Raw genomic sequence first — 21,178 nt, forward strand, 5'->3', positions numbered from 1 at the left:
AAAGCAGCCAACAAGTGCTCAGCATATGTGGGAAGTCCTTCAAGACTGTTGGAAAAGCATTCCTCATGAAGCTGGTTGAGAGAATGCAAAGAGTGTTCAAAGCTGTCATCAAGGCAAAGGGTGGCTAGTTTGAAGAATCTAACGTTTTAAATATATTTTTTGGGTTATTACATGATTCCATATGTATTATTTCATAGTTTTGATGTCTTCACTATTATTCTACAATGTAGCAAATAGTCACAAATAAAACTTGAATAGGTGTGTCCAAACTTTTGACTGATACTGTTTGTATATATATATATAACAGTCTTTGACATTGCTCATTCAGATCATAATAAAAAATAAATAAATAAATGTTTATTTTTTTCTGGATTATGTGTGTATTGTTTTTTGTATTGCTAGGTATTAGTGCACTGTTGCAGCTAGAAACACAGGCATTTCGCTGCACCTGCCATAACATCTGCTAATTGGTGTACGCAACCAATAAACTTTGATTTGATTTGAGTTAATGTCTTTAACTATTTACACACAATCCAAACAAAAACAAATCAATTCTAAATATAAAATCTAGAAAAACATACTTCATCTTAAAGTAAAACCAGCGTTCTTCTTGTTTGACCCGACCATTATTTTGACAGTGCAGTGAACAGTTATGTACTCCAAACGTAGAGAAGTATTATCTGAAACCATTCATGAAATCATAAATGGAATATGTAAGCCATATAAATGAATTATATCTTACCAGCATATACTGTGGAAGGAGAGGAAAACGTTCTAAGTTTAACCTAGTGCGAAAAGAGAGTGGTACTATCTGGCTTTGGGCAGTCTGCTGTTCATATTTCTCTGGTTGGTTAGGTTGTTCAGGACACAATTGTTGGCAAGCGAAGCCAACTTGGAATTGAGTGCACCCTTTCTTTGCTCCCAGCTAGTCTCCTCTTCCTCCACTGCCTCCTCTTCCTCCTCTGGCTCGCTTTCTTCATCGCTGCGCTCGTCTTTCTCCACCTACAGCAGAAAGATACATGTAAGTGACCGTTTAAGGCTGCAAAAGAAGTCAACAAACGGAACATAACCAGATTGTATAGCAGATAATGTATTGATAACGCCAATAAATCATACAAACACTATGCCTTAAAGGCTGTCCCCTGTGATACTTCCAAGGTGTACAATGAAAGAAATGGACAGTGCACCATAATCATCTTCAACGATGAATGTATTCTTTGTACGGACGTGTTTTGGCCGCAGTTGAACGAAAACGCGTCTATTCAAAGAATAAATGAATCATTGAAGCATATTTATGGTGCACTGTCCATTTATTTCATTGTGGGCTTTCCTAAGATGATTCATCACCCAACTACTTCTGACAAATAATACGAGTGAGCATGTGATCTATTATTCTACCGTGTCATGGCATCCGATGAAATCACCACTAGTAAGTAAGGCGGATAATGACTTTAGTCTACTGACCTTGCCCATAAAGACAAACTTGTAGACCATGCGAAGGATCAGCCAGGCCCAGAAGATGTGCAGAGCTTGCAGCACCAACAGCAGGGCATTGAAGAAGTAGTAGCCAAAGAAAGGCTGGAAGAAATCCAAGGACACAACCAGGGTGGAGTGGACTATTCTGAAGGGGCAAGAATGGGCATAGAAAACTGGAAATGAATCCAACATCAAGCCTTGCATTTTTAACATTCTCTAATTGGTACTTCTGAACACATTCCCTTCACTGATTTATAGTACACTATGTGCTATGTTCTGACTTGAGATGTGCGTACATCAGATGTATTGGAATATTTGCATGTAGGCCTACATTTGAGTTACAAGTGTAAACTGTCAGAAAAGGATAGTCCCTAAGTAATCTTATTACTACTTTGATTACGATTGACCTTTGTAATGCACTCCTAATAAATTGTCAAATGACTGTGTGAGAAAGCCTCCAGTCTCACCTGCCAGGGAAGACCACTAGTCGCGTTAGCAGGAAGACCAGGGCGAAGATGACAAACAGTGTGTCACATGTCTTCCTCCAGCCAGCGTAGTTGAACATCTTGGCAGACTGCAAGTGAAATATAATAATACTCCTATCACAGTTGGCCTTATTCACGACCCTCATGAGGCACTTGTAACGATACAGTCATTATGTGTTACCAGCTGGGTTGACCAATATAGCACAATGGCTGTACAAATGATAGCATACAGTAATGGTGTTCTCCAACATATTGTATAACCTCCCAGTCCATACTCTCTGATGGAGTGGTTTTCTCTAGCACACACTGACAACCAATGCCCCCTTCTGACCCCTTGTATGCCATTGACTGCTTCTAAAGGAAGCATTGTGTCACGCCTGGATCCTGACATGACAAGCCATACATGTTTCATCAGGCCCAAGATGATGGAGACAATGGTTATTGTGAGATAACATCAGGGCAATACTACACTGCTTTACCGAGGTCATTTAAACACATCTTTAGGAATACATGTGATAATAGGAGTTCTATTTCAGAGCTGAAAGTCTCTTGGGAGAGTTAAAGAGAAGTTCACTCCCAAGACATGTTTTCCTTTTACCACATAAAATTGCTAAATATAATCACGTGTTCTATCTCTATGAACCTACAGATGCAGGATCTTCATTTGGAAATGAAAACTTGTAGTGTATTTGAGTTATAAAAAAAGGCTTCTAAAGTTTGTTATTTCTACTTTGAAATTTCAGACTTGATTTGCCCTATGGACAAATGTATCAACATTTACAAAAAAAAGTATATTAATTACAATCGACATCATAATCCACATTTCCTGTTGCTGCAGGATCATTTTCCTGCTGTAGCAAACTGGCTCAAATTAAGATCCTACATCTGAATGAAGAAAATCGTGTGATTCGCGGTCATAATAAGATTAAGTAATGTTAATAAACAATCCCTGTGTTCAAATCAAATTTACAGTGACCTACATGTAAACAAAGAACCTTGCTTAAATAACCACACAACCCATCAAAACAGTCTGTGGGAAAATGGTAGTGCAAATTAGCTTGACCACATGCATTTATGATTAGAGATATCATTCCCCCTTTAGTTCCCTGTGTCTGTATGATTTGTGTGTGACTTGAAAACTGAGACGGAGCTCCTACCTCCAGGAGGAAGTCTGAAGAATCATGGACTAGTATCACCAGTGTGCCAACGCGCACATAATTGGCACAGTACGAGAAACCGATGAGCAAAATGGTAGCGATGTGGTGGATGATCTGTTCCTTGAAATCCTGAAAACACACAAACCACACAGCTGTAGAGGATTTACTATAACCTGGGCTTCAGCAGTTCTGCGCTTCTGGTGCCGTAAATCAGTCATCTTTCTCCTGTATGGAGTGATTTATCAATGGTGCAGAATACAGAAAAAGTTGCTTAAAAACCGTACAAATCAGATATACGTGACAACATCTGTGAACCCTTCCTGCTTGCGTCTGCTGGTTATCTGTATAGCAGTTCATCTTTACAGGGTGTTCCTGATGAGTTTCAGAGTAGAGAGGTTGACTGTTTTTAAGATTATGGACAGAGAGCTGAGTCAGACCAAAGCAGGCCAGGAGGGGTTGGTCCCCATGAGGGGAGGGAATAGCAGGAGAGGATGAGGAGACGGGGGGACAGGTAATCTGGGTCCTGAGGGGCTGGACTTGTTTCTAATTACTAAACCTCATTGGACATCGTCCAGATACATAGTTATCCTTGAAAACATCAACCACCTCTGTGGGCAGTTCCTGTAGGGAAACATGACTATAAAAATGACATGAACGTTTCAGTAAAACAAGCTGGGAATCTGCTGTGAACACTAACTGTAATCTGGAAGGGAAAGTAATGATTTTTTTTCAGTGAAAGCTGCTGCTGTTCTGTGGATTGGACTGAGTCACTGTGAATGGAGACAGGAGTGTGTGTGTGTGTGGAGACAGGAGTGACACATACCTTCCGCTTCACATCCACAGTGACACAGAGCAGCAGGGACCAATAGAAACCCAGCTCTGTGATGTAATACCAGTAGTGAGCCTCAGCGACAGGCTGCAGGGAGAGACAGAAACAAAACAAACACCAGGGGGGTTGAAGGTGACCGAGCATGACTCCGGGGGGTGCATCCCAATAGTCTAAAGTGACTTCCTTAAATTTCCTCCTCACCTTTATCTGCACCGATCTGATAGAAAAGTCTAGTTGAAGGCTTTATGGGAACGGAAGTCTACATGGGGGGGATTTGCTTTCACCTGTCAGGTTCTCACACAAAAGCGTAGATGACACAGGAGGTTGGTGGCATCTTAATTGGCTAAGCGGTAATGGCTGGAATGGAATGACTGGAATGGTAGCAAAAACATCCAACACATGGTTTCCAGGTGTTTGATGCCATTCAATTTGTTCCGTTCCAGCCATGTTTGGGGGGTAACCGTTGACCGAAATAGAGAAACTCAGGATTCCACACACAGTGAAGCACAGGCTTTGAAGCAACGCACCCCTGGGGCGGGCCAGTAACCGAAAGGTCGCTGGTTTGAATCACAGAACCGGAAAAAATCAAATCTGTCTATGTGCCTTTGAGCAAGGAACTTAACCCTAATTGTTCCTGTAAGTCACTCTGGATAAGACTGTCTGCTAAATGACAAAAATGTATATTGCTGATTGCTGCTTTGTTTAAACCCCCTCATATTCCCAACCAAAGCTTTAAAGTGATCCCCCACGCTTTAGCAAGCGATCCCCCACGCTTCCACAGTCAAAGTTTAACATTAAAATCAGAGCGGGTGTGTACATGTATAGAAAGGGGTGATACATCAAAATGGCCGTGAAGTGACCCAAACACCCACCACCAAACGGTACTCTCCAAGGCTCCATAGACAATAGAGGGAAGTTTACTGAGCCATTTAACCCCTAGACATCCCTCCCTCCCTCCCTGCAAGGCACAGAACACAGCCTGGCTTCAACAAAGGGAAGGTCTACAACATTAGGGAGTTACAGTGCCATCAGAGGTTTAAGTGTGGAAAGAGATGCTGTGTCATTTGTACTTGTAGTGTTTTCTGTTTCAGGTCATCCCCTTCTACAGAAGGAGGAGGAGGGGTTAAGTCTCCTGTAGGAATGTCATAACTGTTATCTGGAGGGGCGTTGTTCAATTCCTCCAGACATAGCTGTCAATAACGGTGCAGCACAGCAGAAAGAGAACGTTTCCTGAGATTGTCCAAAGCCGTGTTTTCCAGATTCCCAAATTGTGTGTTGGGACTCGAGACTCAATGGTGTGGGATGCGGCTTATTGTGGCTATACAGTAGATTGGGTTGTCACTAGAAACATTGGATGTATTTACTTAGTGGGTGACAGGACAATTCCATAGGCTTTTGATGAGTGACAGAACAAACATGTTTAGGAAACCACTGGTCAACTGAAAGTTAAAGTGAACTGTTCTACTCACTTGTTTGGGGTAGCCTTGCCAGCACTCTCTGTGGTCCCAGAACCAGGGGGTCTGAGGGATAGAGGGACAGAACAAATAGTCACAGTGAGGTCCTCATAGTAGTAATACAAGAAGCAGTAGCACTGTTGAGGGTAAAGGTAGCCAAAGTGAATGTGCTTAATATACTCACATCAATCAGGGAGGCAAGCGCTGCTACAAATGCAATGAGGTAGAAAACGAACCTCCAACTGCAAAAACAAAACAAAATATTTGTCATAAGATAACTTAATATGCTTTCTATGAACTATACATTGAAATGAAATAGATCGCACGAATACATAGAACTCTGAATGAGAGCTGACTCACGAGGCTTCACAAAACTTCTTGGTGTTGCTCGGCCTGTCTTGGTTGCGGCGTTGGCGGAACCACGTTTCTATCTGGCGCTGACTGAGACCACAATGCTTCCCCAGGCCCAGGACCTCACTCTGAACACAGACAGGACCAAATCACCTCAGAGAGAGAAGCTCCGCTGTTCCTTTCCCAAGAAGACCCTCAGCATATCTTTCATATACAGATTTGTCAGGGAAATAATCCATTACCTTCTTCAGCACCTTAAATGATCTCAATAGGTGTTTTATCACAGCTTCATTAGAGCAGAATTCCAATATTTTTTTGTATGTAAAAAAAGGAAGATTTTTAAAATGACAAATATGTTAAATCCCTCCATTTGCTTTCCCCTGATCCCTGCTCTGTGCAAGCTATACCCTCTACCCTCCTCTCCTCCCTGCCCACATTAAAAATACTGCAGTTTAATATAGAATACCACAGTACTTACTATGAAATTCTATAGTAAACTGTAGCATATTGTAGAATACTATACTACACACTGTGGGGGCAGCAGGTAGCTTAGCAGTTGCAGCAGGTAGCTTAGCAGCATTGGGCCAGTAACCGGAAAGTCCCTGGTTCAAATCCCTGAGCTGGCAAGATGCAAAAATCTGCCGTTTTGCAGTTGAGCAAGGCAGTTAACCCCTAACAACAACTGATCCCTGGGTGCCAATGACGTGGATGTCGATTAAGGCAGCACCCCGCACCTCTCTGATTGGGGTTAAATGAGGAAGACACATTTCGGTTGAATAAATTCAGTTGTGCAACTGTCTAGGTATCCCCTTTCCTCTTTCGCTAGTATCCCTCAATCATGTGTAGTGCTTACTATAGAATGGTGTAGTATACTATAGAATACAACAGTAAATACTACAGTATTATCTGAAAAAAAACACTGCACTGTCAGTAATGTCCGCAAAAACACTAGTCTGCAAAAACACTACACTTTTTTGTACTATAGTAAATACTACAGTATTTCATTTGCATATACCCTGCCCATTCCCCATACCACATTTTGTGCCACCCATAAGTGAGAAATCTACATGCCAAGTATAGACCATATTGTGTTCCCTACAGGTCATAGAAAAGCACAGAAGCGCTGAACTATTGGTTTAGATCCCAGTCCTACAGGTTATGCAAAATGTGGTCTTTAGTATTTCTCCAGTAGGTTTCCTGAAAGAGAAAGCCTCCATTTCTATGTCAAAGATAATACAAATTTACAAAACTCTAGTAAATACTACAGTAATGTCTGCAAAAACCCTACAGTAAATATTACAGTATACTACAGTTTGCACAAACCCTACATGGATTACTAAAGTATATACTACAGTTTCCTTTTTAGTACAGTATTTATACTATAGTTCACTGTAAATACTACCATATACTACAGTAAACACACTTCCACACTAGTCTGCAAAACTACTACAGTGAATACTACAGTAAAGTCAGCAAAAACACGAGTGAATATTACAGTATTTATAGTATAGCATTTTTTCATGTGGGTGGCACTTTACACTACCTTAGGCTCATACTTCTACTGTACTGTAGAATGGTTCTTGTGTGGGGAGATACCTAATTACTCTAGAGGGCTCCTAGTATTAGTAGGAGTATGTCACTCCTGAGTAACGGCAGAACACAGGGAAGGACAAACTGCTCACCTAAACCTTGTTTGGAACTGACTTGTTTTGATTTGATCATTGTGACATACCACTGAGGTGGTTACACAATATGGGTGTGGCTAGTGCAGTCCTGGTGATTGTATATGTTGAGAGCATTAACCTTCATGGAACATCCAGGGAACGTCTATAGGGAGCCCGTGCGCTTCATGAAAATGTGAGGTTTACAAATGAGGCAGGAAGAAGTTCTAACACAGAGACTGACAGCCAGGTAATACGTCACCAACAACAGGAGCTGTTTCAGACAGAAGACAATGTCTAAATGCACAGAGAGAATAGGATTTGTGCATATCCATATACTATGGTATTTCTACTATCAGAGATTTGTACATGTAAACGAGGAGACACATGCCTCAGCAGATGTACAGTCCAGCACGTTAACATTTGCAAATTCTGCCTTGTTACTCCTAACGAGTAAAAAGGGTGGAACATTTCCATGTGAACAGAGCCAAGCCATAAAATATTACCTGCACCTACCTGACTGACAAGGAAGGGATAGGGTTTTACCCAAGGATGTACTCTACTATTTATCCTATTCCACCAAATATACCTGGCTAATAAACAACTATCTTATCATTTCCTGGTGTACTACAACCCACAATAGTAGACCCTAAACCCAACCCTAACCTGACACCCCTAAACGAGTTCCACATAACGGTTCATTATGCTATTATAGCAGAAACTACTTTAACTTCAACCTGATCACCATTCACCCAGTAAACCACATAATTACAACTCAACCAGTGCTCTAATTCTACTTGAGGGCTATACTCATGAAGCAATAGAGTTTCTATTTCTAAACTGTTTACCAATGTAATTAGAGTAGTAAAAATACATGTTTTGTCATACACATGGTATACAGTCTGATATACCACGGCTTTCAGCCAATCAGCATTCAGGGCTCAAACCACCCAGTTTATAAATCTACTTGAGGGCTATACTAATAAAGCAATATAGATTCTCCAGGGGAGAAATTGTATCTCATCTCTCATCTTATCTCATGAGTACTAGCTGCAATATCTGTAATGCTATATGTAGAGGCTTGTATAAGATCTCTGCTAAACATGCTTGTCAATTTCAGAATCAATCATATATGTTTCTACAATTCTATAAAGGAATATTCCATATCCCACTAAAAGAGTGACAGAGATGGATGAAGGAGATTTACAACTGACCTGTGAGGGTTGCTGTTTGTTCTGTTTGTAAAATGTCTCCAGCTTTGGGACAGGCAGGGCTCTCACCCGCACCCTGTCTCTCACCCCCAGCTGTCTGCTTAGTGGCATGGCTATGACCCTGTAGAGAAGACAGACAGAAAATAGAGTTCTGCAGTAGTTCAATGCAAAGGCAAATGTCAGTTACACCCTATTTTCCATATGTCACACTGCTTTTGACCAAAGCTGCAGTATTTTGGTCAAAGGAAGTGCACTGTTGGTGAATAGCTTAAGACCGGGTGTTTTGCGTACTACAAAAAACTCCAGGCCCTAGTAATATTATAGCCTATAACAGGCCCCAGAGTTTTCATTGAATACGTCAGGTGGGGTGAGAAACAGTCAGGTGGTTAAGAAAAATTCCTGGAATAGAATATCACTTAAGGCATAACCATTATCTCCTCAACAACAAAGAGCAAGAACACGAGAGCTCCTCATGTCACTCCATGTCAGTCTTCAACATAACATAACAAATGAACTGACAACCGCTGGAGCCTGTTCCATTCCCATACACTTAGTGTCACATTGGGCCAGACAACCTTTGTGCTTAATTGATACGACACCTCCAGGGACACTAGATCTATGTTTGTGTGTCTGAGTGAGAGGGTGTGCATGTGCTTGTGTGTATACGCATGGGTGGGAAAGGGTACAGGTAAGAGTATGTGTGTGTGTGTGTGTGTGTGTGTGTGTGTGTGTGTGTGTGTGTGTGTGTGTGTGCGTGCGTGCGTGTGCGTGCGTGTGTGCGCACCTGTGTGTGTATTTCTACAGTATGTGTGTACAGTATAAGTGTGTGCACCTCTACCTGAGAGATAATCATAGGTAAGTGGGCAGGCAGGGAGATTAGAAGTGATGGAAGTTCAGAGTAATTTAGCTCGGAGACTCCAGGGCTTTCCAGTTACAGGAGCCCCAAAGGAAACACCTGCTGGTAATGAAGTCCCCACTGACGACTACTACTCGCATGTAAACAAACCCCTCCCTGCCCTGGCCCTGCGTATCTCACCTCACCTTGTGAAACACGTATGCCTGCACGTGTGTGTGTTGTGACTGACACACAGCTCAGCCCTGCCCAGGTACAGTACAGTACACCAAAAAAACATGAGGAAATAACTGATAAGGAAAAAACATGCAAAAAATGAGTCTCCTATCGATCGCTCCATCAGACTTCTGTTCTTCCTGTCTCCATGCTTGAGCCCTCCACTTTACATTTCTGGCTTCTGCCTCTACATGGCTTCCAGCTCTAATGTAGTGTACAGTACAAACATCTACATCTAATGTCCACAGGTGCCATGTAAAAATGCCATGAGGACAAGAAGAAAAACACCTGCGCATTGTTAGAATGCTCCCATGGGTTTATTAGCAAATTTGACTGCAACGGATCTGTGTCAGGATTATAGAACTCATGGAACACCTGGCCCTATTATAGAACACCTGGCCCTATTATAGAACTCCTGGCCCTATTATAGAACTCCTGGCCCTATTATAGAACTCCTGGCCCTATTATAGAACTCCTGGCCCTATTATAGAACTCCTGGCCCTATTATAGAACACCTGGCCCTATTATAGAACACCTGGCCCTATTATAGAACACCTGGCCCTATTATAGAACTCCTGGCCCTATTATAGAACTCCTGGCCCTATTATAGAACTCCTGGCCCTATTATAGAACTCCTTACTATAACAATGTTTCGACCCTATGATCATCATCAGGTTTTAGAAACCGTTTTCTAAACCGTTGAAACGTTGTTATAATAATGTTGTTATAACACACCTGGGAAACAGATCTCTGTGTGCAGTGTTTTCCTGTTTTGCTCCCAATTGCTCTTAGCAAATTGTCTGACTTGCTGTCTAACTATGCTAAATCTGAATTATTAATATTGGGTGATCTTAACTTGGTGAGATCAGTATCAGATCAGATCAGTTGATGCCAGTATCAGAGAAACTGAAAGATATTTGTACTGAGCTACATTTAAATGAACTGATAACAAAACCCGCCCCAATTTAAAACACACAAACCTTTTTTGGGGGGGGATATCATTCTGACAAACATAAGTATACAACCAATGGAATCTTTGTGTGTGTGTGTGTGTGTGTTGGGGGGGATAGTGCTTTTTTGGTGGATAATACTGTAGTATTTATTATAGTATACTACAACATTCTATACTAAGTACTACACATGATTGAGGATTACTACAGTGTGGAGTATAGTATTCGACAATATACTACAGTTTACTACAGAATTCTATCGTAAGTACTGTGGATTCGCTTTATTAGAGGTGAGAGGTTTAATACTCATCACCGCATCCTTTATCAGAAGGTCGACTAGACCGCTCTAAATTCCTTAATTTCTTCCTTTTTGTTTACAAAGCTCTACAAGCTTCCAAAATATCTCACTTCTCTGTTAAAGTATAATTATACGAGGCACCAAACCCACTCACAGTGTTGGTTAACTCTTGAGGTCCCTCGTGTCTCTACCAACCTACAGTAGGTAAACCAGCCTTGAGTTTGGAATAATTTACCATTCTCATTACATCTTGAATCCCTGGTGGCAATAGGCCAGTTTAGAATGCTGATGAGGAATGAATTCACTGAAGTTTGCAAGTGTTTTGGTTGATTGTAATAATTTATTTGTGTTGTTGAAATGTAGTGTCTCTTATATCTTGTAGTTTCTTTGTTTTGCTGTTTAATTGAATTAATATGTTGATTTGGGAACGGTTTGTTTTCAGGGCACCATTGAAAAGGAAACCCTGGTCTCAATTGGGCTCCCCTGAATAAATTACAAGTTAAGATGAGGAAGAATCCTATTTTTGATATCCAGCGGCTTCTGGGAAACCATTGAGTGCATATCATCCTCAGCGTCTGCTGTAACCCAACCCATGTCTATCTACTGTCCATCGGCCTGACAGACAGACACACCATCAGCCTTCTGCCACAGGCTGACTCAATGTGAACCTAACAGAAAGACATTTTACAGCCCCAGCAAAAACGGACTACTCATCAGGCACGTAGTCGACTTGGAATACTTCCAAAGGGCAAAAGCCGACAGCAGACAGGGTCATAGTCACTAAACACAAAGTTAACGGGACAAAACGGGGATGTACTATCCAATAAGACAGGGGTTCCCAAACTTTTGCAGTTAATGCTCATTTTCTTGCATAAGTTTAGACATTTCTAACGTGTATTCATGTGATATTTGAATGAACACATTTCTGACAAGTTATAAATAGCTCTCTCTAAGGTATGAAATGACGAACACGACAAGAGGAAAACTGATGATGCACGACCCAATTTAGAAATGACACCTTGTGCATTCTTCTATTAAATATTTTAAGAATAAGTTGAAAGCCGGACTGAGTTCCTTTAAAAAAGGGGGGAGGACCCCTGCACCCCCTCACCTCTCAAAGATGTAGCGCAGGACGATGAAGCCCAGAGCCAGCGGCAGGGTGTAGAAGAGGTCCCGGGGTAGAGGGTAGCGGTCCCCCTCGATCTCTATGTCCTTCCAGGTGACCCCCGGCGGCAGCCAGTACTCCTCCTTCCAAAGCCATTGGTCCAGCAGTCCTTCCATCCTACAGAGAAGAGGAGAGGGGAGGGTGAAAGGAGAGGATAATGTTTGAGAGCTCGATCCTCAGAAGTGTCTGTGCCTGCTGAAACATTGATGCTGCTGTTATTCATATTTATGGAGAAGACAGTGACTGGGAAGCTCCAAATGAAATATGACAAGCTAAAGAGAGCTGATGGTATGTGTCCTAGATTCACACTTCACAGACAGAATCATAATTAGAGCCAACATTAAGTCTGTGTGTGCGGCTTCAAGGGATAATTAATCAAAATTACAAAATTACACATACAGTGGGGCAAAAAAGTATTTAGTCAGCCACCAATTGTACAAGTTCTCCCATTTAAAAAGATGAGAGAGGCCTGTAATTTTCATAGGTACACTTCAACTATGACAGACAAAATGAGAAAAAAAATCCAGAAAATCACATTGTAGGATTTTTTATTAATTTATTTGCAAATTATGGTGAAAAATAAGTATTTGGTCACCTACAAACAAGCAAGAAGTCTGGCTCTCACAGACCTGTAACTTCTTATTTAAGAGGCTCCTCTGTCCTCCACTCGTTACCTGTATTAATGGCACCTGTTTGAACTTGTTATCAGTATAAAAGACACCTGTCCACAACCTTAAACAGTCACACTCCAAACTCCACTATGGCCAAGACCAAAGAACTGTCAAAGGACACCAGAAACACATTTGTAGACCTGCACCAGGCTGGGAAGACTGAATCTGCAATAGGTAAGCAGCTTGGTTTGAAGAAATCAACTGTGGGAGCAATTATTAGGAAATGGAAGAAATACAAGACCACTGATAATCTCCCTCGATCTGGGGCTCCACGCAAGATCTCACCCCGTGTGGTCAAAATGATCACAAGAACGGTGAGCAAAAATCCCAGAACCACACGGGGGGACCTAGTGAATGACCTGCAGAGAGCTGGGACCAAAGTAACAAAGCCTACCATCAGTAACACACTACGCCGCCAGGGACGCAAATCCTGCAGTGTCAGCCGTGTCCCTCCCGGCTTAAGACAGTACATGTCCAGGCCTGCCTGAAGTTTGCTAGAGAGCATTTGGATGATCCAGAAGAAGATTGGAAGAATGTCATATGGTCAGAGGGAGTTGGAGGGAGTTGAAAGTCTGTGTTGCCCAGCAACAGCCCCAAAACATCACTGCTCTAGAGGAGATCTGCTTGGAGGAATGGGCCAAAATACCAGCAACAGCATGTGAAAACCTTGTGAAGACTTACAGAAAACGTTTGACCTCTGTCATTGCCAACAAAGGGTACAGTGCCTTGCGAAAGTATTCGCCCCCCTTGAACTTTGCGACCTTTTGCCACATTTCAGGCTTCAAACATAAAGATATAAAACTGTATTTTTTTGTGAAGAATCAACAACAAGTGGGACACAATCATGAAGTGGAACGACATTTATTGGATATTTCAAACTTTTTTAACAAATCAAAAACTGAAAAATTGGGCGTGCAAAATTATTCAGCCCCCTTAAGTTAATACTTTGTAGCGCCACCTTTTGCTGCGATTACAGCTGTAAGTCGCTTGGGGTATGTCTCTATCAGTTTTGCACATCGAGAGACTGAAATTGTTTCCCATTCCTCCTTGCAAAACAGCTCGAGCTCAGTGAGGTTGGATGGAGAGCATTTGTGAACAGCAGTTTTCAGTTCTTTCCACAGATTCTCGATTGGATTCAGGTCTGGACTTTGACTTGGCCATTCTAACACCTGGATATGTTTATTTTTGAACCATTCCATTGTAGATTTTGCTTTATGTTTTGGATCATTGTCTTGTTGGAAGACAAATCTCCGTCTTTTGCTTTTACGCCAAACATAACGTTTTGAATTGTTGCCAAAAAGTTCAATTTTGGTTTCATCTGACCAGAGCACCTTCTTCCACATGTTTGGTGTGTCTCCCAGGTGGCTTGTGGCAAACTTTAAACAACACTTTTTATGGATATCTTTAAGAAATGGCTTTCTTCTTGCCACTCTTCCATAAAGGCCAGATTTGTGCAATATACGACTGATTGTTGTCCTATGGACAGAGTCTCCCACCTCAGCTGTAGATCTCTGCAGTTCATCCAGAGTGATCATGGGCCTCTTGGCTGCATCTCTGATCAGTCTTCTCCTTGTATGAGCTGAAAGTTTAGAGGGACGGCCAGGTCTTGGTAGATTTGCAGTGGTCTGATACTCCTTCCATTTCAATATTATCGCTTGCACAGTGCTCCTTGGGATGTTTAAAGCTTGGGAAATCTTTTTGTATCCAAATCCGGCTTTAAACTTCTTCACAACAGTATCTCGGACCTGCCTGGTGTGTTCCTTGTTCTTCATGATGCTCTCTGCGCTTTTAACGGACCTCTGAGACTATCACAGTGCAGGTGCATTTATACGGAGACTTGATTACACACAGGTGGATTGTATTTATCATCATTAGTCATTTAGGTCAACATTGGATCATTCAGAGATCCTCACTGAACTTCTGGAGAGAGTTTGCTGCACTGAAAGTAAAGGGGCTGAATAATTTTGCACGCCCAATTTTTCAGTTTTTGATTTGTTAAAAAAGTTTGAAATATCCAATAAATGTCGTTCCACTTCATGATTGTGTCCCACTTGTTGTTGATTCTTCACAAAAAAATACAGTTTTATATCTTTATGTTTGAAGCCTGAAATGTGGCAAAAGGTCGCAAAGTTCAAGGGGGCCGAATACTTTCGCAAGGCACTGTATATAACAAAGTATTGAGATAAACTTTTGTTATTGACCAAATACTTATTTTCCACCATAATTTGCAAATAAATTCATTAAAAATCCTACAATGTGATTTTCTGGATTTTTCAAGTGCACCTATAGGCTTACCGTTGGCCAATCAGATAACTCAAATCACTTTGCCTGCATAGTTTCCTTGCGCCATAGACTATAAAAAGATGCCTCGAACACACAGCAAAGTTGATAATGCGAGATTCCAAAACTTTTAAAACCATGACTAGAGAGAGACTCAACGAATACAGCAAATACCCGCTGTTTTTATGAATAAGTTCATGTTTAAGTTGTTATTCAGCACAGTCAACACTTTGTTCAACATTTTTAAAAGCCATAAAATGTGCATTTAGATAAGCTTGCGTTGTTATTATTTGCTACCCTTTTTTAATATTGAGGAATATTTCACTTTCTCTGGTCATAGTTTCAGCATCAGCTGGAAGACTGAGTACCCTTTTTTCAGCGTAGGGAGGGGGAGAGGAGGGACTGTGAGTCAGGTGAGAGGCAGCCTCATTGCTTCTCCCTCCTTCCCCTCAGACTGACCAGATGAAGGCCATCAGTCCAGTAAAAAAATTATTATTTCAAAATGGTCTAAGAACAACATTGACAGGGCAATTCAAGCGTAGCCAATATGCAGTGATAATGTATTGGGCTTATAGCCTACTGCAGTATTTTGGATAAACACGGATAAACACTCAAAACAGCCTACTCGACTGCTCGAAGGCATCCGGATGGTCCTAAAGTACACCGTTGCCTTGTCCAATTATAAAACTGGGGGCGGACAGAAATGCAATTTCAGAATGTGGGGGGGACGTGCCCCTCGTCCCCAGTGAAAGTTGCACCACTGGGCTTAATGGTAAAATGCACATGAGAGGGGTACTTCACGGGTACTCTGGGCAGAGCTAAATGTACTTGGTGGTGCAGTAACCAAAAAAGGTTGGGATTCACTGGCCTACTGCACAAACCTCAATGCTACAGAACTGTTTTTAATTGTTTAATGTTGCATAGGCTTATGTTTTTTAAGTCATGTTTTTTAAAATATATTTCGGCTTTTGACATAGAAAGTGATCTTGATTCAGAAAAAGATTTTCACCACTGCTATAGAGAAATTGAACCATGGTCATTTCCTGTTTCACACTGTGTATTTAAATACTGTATCGCCGATATAGCTCATCATAATATTTCTACTACTATACATTTTATTTTAGTTAGACTGTTTATATATACCAGACATTTATTTATACACTGGATTCTTGACATAGTTCAATCTAATATACTGTATCTATTGCTGTACATATATATCATTCTTAGCTGATCTTGTGTAAATTATTCCGTTGTACATATGTAGCGGACATGAGTCAGTCATGGTCAAGTGATGAGGTAGCCCACCACGACCTATAAGGGAATTTCCTCTTGGTCTAACAGTCTAAGACAGAGATCAAATCAAATGTTACTGGTCATATGCTCCGAATACAACAAGCCCTTAAACAACAATGAAGTTTTAAGTAAATAGAGTTAACAAAATATCTCCTAAATAAACTAAACTAAAAATAAGTAACACAATAAAATCACAATAATGAGGCAGGGGGTACTGGTACCAAGTCAATGTGCGGGGGTACAAGTCAGTCGACGTCATTTGTACACGTAGCTAGGGGTAAAGTGATAATGCATAGATAATAAACGGCGAGTAGCAGCAGTGTAAAAACAATGGATGGGGGTGGGGTCAATGAAAATAGTCCGGGTGGCCATTTGGTTAATTGTTCAGTAGTCTTATGGCTTGGGAATAGAAGCCGTTAAGGAGCCTTTTGGGCCTAGACTTGGCGCTCCGGTACTGCTTGCCGTGTAATAGCAGAGAGTACAGTCTATGACTTGGGTGACTAGTCTTTGACAAGTTTTTGGGCCTTCTTCTGACACCGCCTAGTATATAGGTCCTGGATGGCAGAAAGCTTGGCCCCAGTGATGTACTGGGGTGTATGCACTACCCTCTGTAGCGCCTTACGTCAGATGTCGAGCAGTTGTCATACCAGGCAGTGATGCAACTGGTCAGGATACTCTCGATGGTGCAGCTGTAGAACTTTTTGAGGATCTTGTGACCCATGACAAATCTTATCAGTCTCCTGAGTGGGAAAAGGCATTGTCGTGCGTTCATCACAACTTTTTTGGTGTGTTTGGACCGTGATAGTTTGTTGGTGATGTGGACACCAAGGAACTTGAAACGCTCGACCCATTCCACTACAACCCCACCGATGTGAATGAGGGTGTGTTTGGCAATCCTTTTCCTGTAGTCCACGATCAGCTCCTTTGTCTTGCTCACGTTGAGGGAGAGGTTGTTGTCCTGACACCACACTGCCAGATCTCTGATCTCCTCCCTATAGGCTGTCTCGTCGTTGTCGGTGTTCAGACCTACCACCGTTGTGTCATCATCAAACTTAATGATGGTCTTGAAGTCGTGCTTGACCATGCAGTCGTGGCTGAACGGGGAGTACAGGAGGGGACTAAGTACATACCCCTGAAGGTCCCCGTGTTGAGGATCAGCGTGGCAGATGTGTTGTTGCCTACCCTTACCACCTGGTGGCGGTCCTTCAGGAAGTCCAAGATCTAGTTGAAGAGGGAGGTGTTTAGTCCCAGGGTCCTGAGCTTAGTGATGAGCTTTGTGGGCACTATGGTGTTCAATGCTGAAATCTATAATCTATTTGAAAGCAGTAATCAATGAACAGCATTCTCACATAGGTGTTCCTTTTGTCCAGATGGGAAAGAGTAGTGTGGAGTGCAATTGAGATTGCGTCATCTGTGGACCTGCTGGGGGGGCATGCACATTGGAGTGGGTTTCCGTAAGGATGGTGTTGATGTGAGCCATGACCAGCCTTTCAAGCACTTCATAGCTACTGATGTGAGTGCTATGGTAGGTAGGCAGGTTACCATCACTTTCTTGGGCACAAGGACTATGGTGGTCTGCTTGAAACATGTAGATATTAGAGACTCGAGAGGTTGAAAATGTAGTGAAGACGCAAGAGGTGGAAAATGTCAGTAAAGACACCTGACAGTTGGTCCACGCATGCTCTGAGTACACGTCCTGGTAATCCATCTGGTCCCGCGGCCTTGTGAATGTTGACCTGTTTAAAGGTCTTGCTCACATCGGCTATGGAGAGCGTGATCACACAGTTGTCTAGAACAGCTCTCATGCATGCTTCAGCGTTGCTTGCCTCGAAGCGAGCATAAAAAGCATTTAGCTTGTCTGGTAGGCTCGCGTCACTGGGCAGCTCGCGGCTGGATTTCCCTTTGTCGTCTGTAATAGTTTGCAAGCCCTGCCACATCCGATGAGCGTCAGTGTAGTAGGATTCAATCTTAATCCTGTATTGACGGTCAAACCGCCTGTTTGATGGTTAGTGTCAGAGTATAATGGGATTTCTTATAAGGGTCCAGATTAGTGTCCCACTCCTTGAAAGCAGCAGCTATAGCCTTTATCTCAGTGAGGATGTTGCCTGTAATCCATGGCTTCTGGTTAGGATATGTACGTACGGTCACTGTGGGGACAACGTCATCGATGCACTTATTGATGAAGCCGGTGACTGAGGTGGTATACTCCTCAATGCCATTGGATGAATACCGGAACATATTCCAGGCTGTGCTAGCAAAACAGTCGCGTAGCATCCACGTCATCTGACCAGGTCCGTATTGAGCGAGTCACTGGTACTTTCTGCTTTAGTTTTTGCTCATAAGCAGGAATCAGGAGGATATAATTATGGTCAGATTTTCCAAATGGAGGGCGAGGGAGAGCTTTGTACGCGTCTCTGTGTGTGGAGTAAAGGTGGTCTAGAGTTGTTTTTCCTCTGGTTGCACATGTGACATGATGGTAGAAATGAGGTAAAACAGATTTAAGTTTGCCTGCATTAAAGTCCGCTGCCACTAGGAGCGGCGCTTCTTTCCTTGTTTGCTCATGGACTTCTCCAGTTCATTGAGTGCGGCCTTAGTGCCAGCATCGGTTTGTAGTAGTAAATAGACGGCTACAAAAATATAGATGAGAACTCTCGGTAGATCGTGTGGTCTACAGATTATCATGAGGTACTCTACCTCAGGCGAGCAATACCTCAATACTACCTTAATATTAGTCATCACCTTGTCCGAGAAATATTAACATGGTTATTAAAACATCATGCCAGGGTAAGCCTAAACGAAACCTAGCCCTTATTTTAAGTGTTTCTAAAATCCCCTATATGAAAAATTAATGGTGGAAAAAACGTTTGGAACCATTTCCTGGTTTGACCATTATGTTTTATGGGTATTATGATACCTCCACTGTGGGGCTCTATGTAGCGGACATGAGTCTTGTCAAGTGATGAGGTGGCCAGCCCCACCTGCAAACTTCAAAACCAGTGTCTGCCTGATCTGGGAATTTCCTCTTGGTCTCATGGTCATATTGGAACTTGCTCCCCGTGGGAGACCACGATTAATATCCCGCTTATTACACATACTTAAAGATTGCATTTGATTCCTGCTTCAGCGCTATTTGGGTTGTTAATCATATTCGTCCCGTGGTTCTTGATTTCTTGTATCCCCCCCCTTTTCATTGTTTTACTGCATTGTTAGGAGCTAATAAAATAAGCATTTAGCTGACCGATAAACTGATTTGATTTTGATTGATCAAGCTGATATAGTTGTTGTTGTGTGGATATGGACCTCCCCTCACTGAACAGCAATGCAAACAGTTCCAGTATTCATGAGTGCGCACATCCCTCCATCAACCTTGCGCGATTGGAGATCACTTGCCTTAATATGCCTTATTCAGCTAATTTCTCTGCATTTATCAGCGTGGTGATGAATACCAATGCATTCTCCTACCATAACGACTCAATTACTAAATTAAACATTTGGCGTGGCCCTTTGATTAATTGATCAATCGCTCCTAATGTAGCCTACTGTCTGAGAAAGAGACCAAAACAAGGCCCAGTCAAAGAAAGCAACGGTTTCAGTCAAATTGAAAGTAAGCGCAGGATACGCCTTAAATCGATTACATAATAAAACGATGTATAGCCCATAGGTTCAGCCCCGCAATCTTCAACAAACCTGTCTCAATAACCTACAACAAATAGATAATAGTTCAACAATAGCAATCTATTGGGTAGCCTACAACATCCATTCGCAAAAAGGCATTATGGAAAACGTTCGGTGTTACTGAAATTGATTTAAATTAACAACAACATTGAGATTACCTGTCCACTCTCGAATAATGGGATAGGGAGCAGTGTTGTCACAGCGGTTATCCGGCAAGCAGGAGCCGATTGACGCAACCTGCCTCTGTTTGTGGCGGGCGCGCGCCACGTATCCTTCAAACCGAACACAGGGAAAAGCACCGCTCACATCAACACGCTGAACATAAGGCGGTAAATATGGCGCTTTCCCCGTTTTTCCCATCTAGGCAATAGAGAGCAATAGTAATGGCGTCTATTTGTAGGCACTAACTCCGCCATGGTTCGTTGTAGGGTTTTTGGATAAACGTCGAAAATAGAAGAGCACCTATGTTTTGTTCTATGAGATAATCTTCATCAGTTAACGTCACTTTTTGTGATTTCTGAAGTAATCATGTAATAATAAAAAATGATTCATAATTCATGAAGGTCATGTTAACTGACTGATATTATTTTATATATATTTTTTATAACATGTCATAAGCCTGTGTTAAACTTATTTTCGGCGTTTATTCCAAAACCGTATTCTTTCCCCATTAATTTTGCCCATAGGAATGGCTGAACGAACCAGAGGTAAATAATTTCCGTTTTTTTAGGACTACAATGTGTAACGGCTCTCTTCTATCTCCTCCTCTGACGAAGAGGTAGAACAAGGATCAGACCAAAATGCAGCGTGATGATGATTCATGATATATTTTAATGAAGGAAAACCTATACATACAGAAACTACAAAACTAACGAAATGAAATAATGAAAACCGAAACAGCCCTATCTGGTGCAAACACAAAACACTAAGACAGGAACAATCACCCACCAACACACAGTGAAACCCAGGCTACCTAAATATGGTTCCCAATCAGAGACAACGAGAATCACCTGACTCTGATTGAGAACCTCAGGCAGCCATAGACTATGCTAGACACCCCTACTCAGCCACAATCCCAATACCTACTAAAACCCCCAATACCACAACACAACACAAAATAACCCCATGTCACACCCTGGCCTGACCAAATAAA

The 21,178-nt window shown here is 42.0% G+C and overlaps 1 protein-coding gene across 1 annotated transcript; it reads right to left on the bottom strand.

Moving 5' to 3' along the window:
- Nucleotides 1-231: 231 nt before the first annotated feature.
- On the bottom strand, nt 232-20,340 carry cers4a (ceramide synthase 4a). Its single transcript, XM_024422732.2, has 11 exons — nt 20,184-20,340; nt 12,053-12,223; nt 8,628-8,745; nt 5,762-5,880; nt 5,586-5,643; nt 5,417-5,467; nt 3,942-4,034; nt 3,119-3,247; nt 1,944-2,050; nt 1,465-1,621; nt 232-1,002 (listed from the first exon to the last, which is right to left on the bottom strand). The coding sequence occupies exons 2-11, from the start codon at nt 12,220-12,222 to the stop codon at nt 808-810; spliced, it is 1,197 nt and encodes a 398-aa protein (XP_024278500.1). The 5' UTR covers nt 12,223; nt 20,184-20,340; the 3' UTR covers nt 232-807.
- Nucleotides 20,341-21,178: the final 838 nt, after the last annotated feature.

Source organism: Oncorhynchus tshawytscha, linkage group LG05 (assembly GCF_018296145.1).
Source record: "Oncorhynchus tshawytscha isolate Ot180627B linkage group LG05, Otsh_v2.0, whole genome shotgun sequence".
In the NCBI taxonomy this organism is placed as follows: domain Eukaryota; kingdom Metazoa; phylum Chordata; class Actinopteri; order Salmoniformes; family Salmonidae; genus Oncorhynchus; species Oncorhynchus tshawytscha.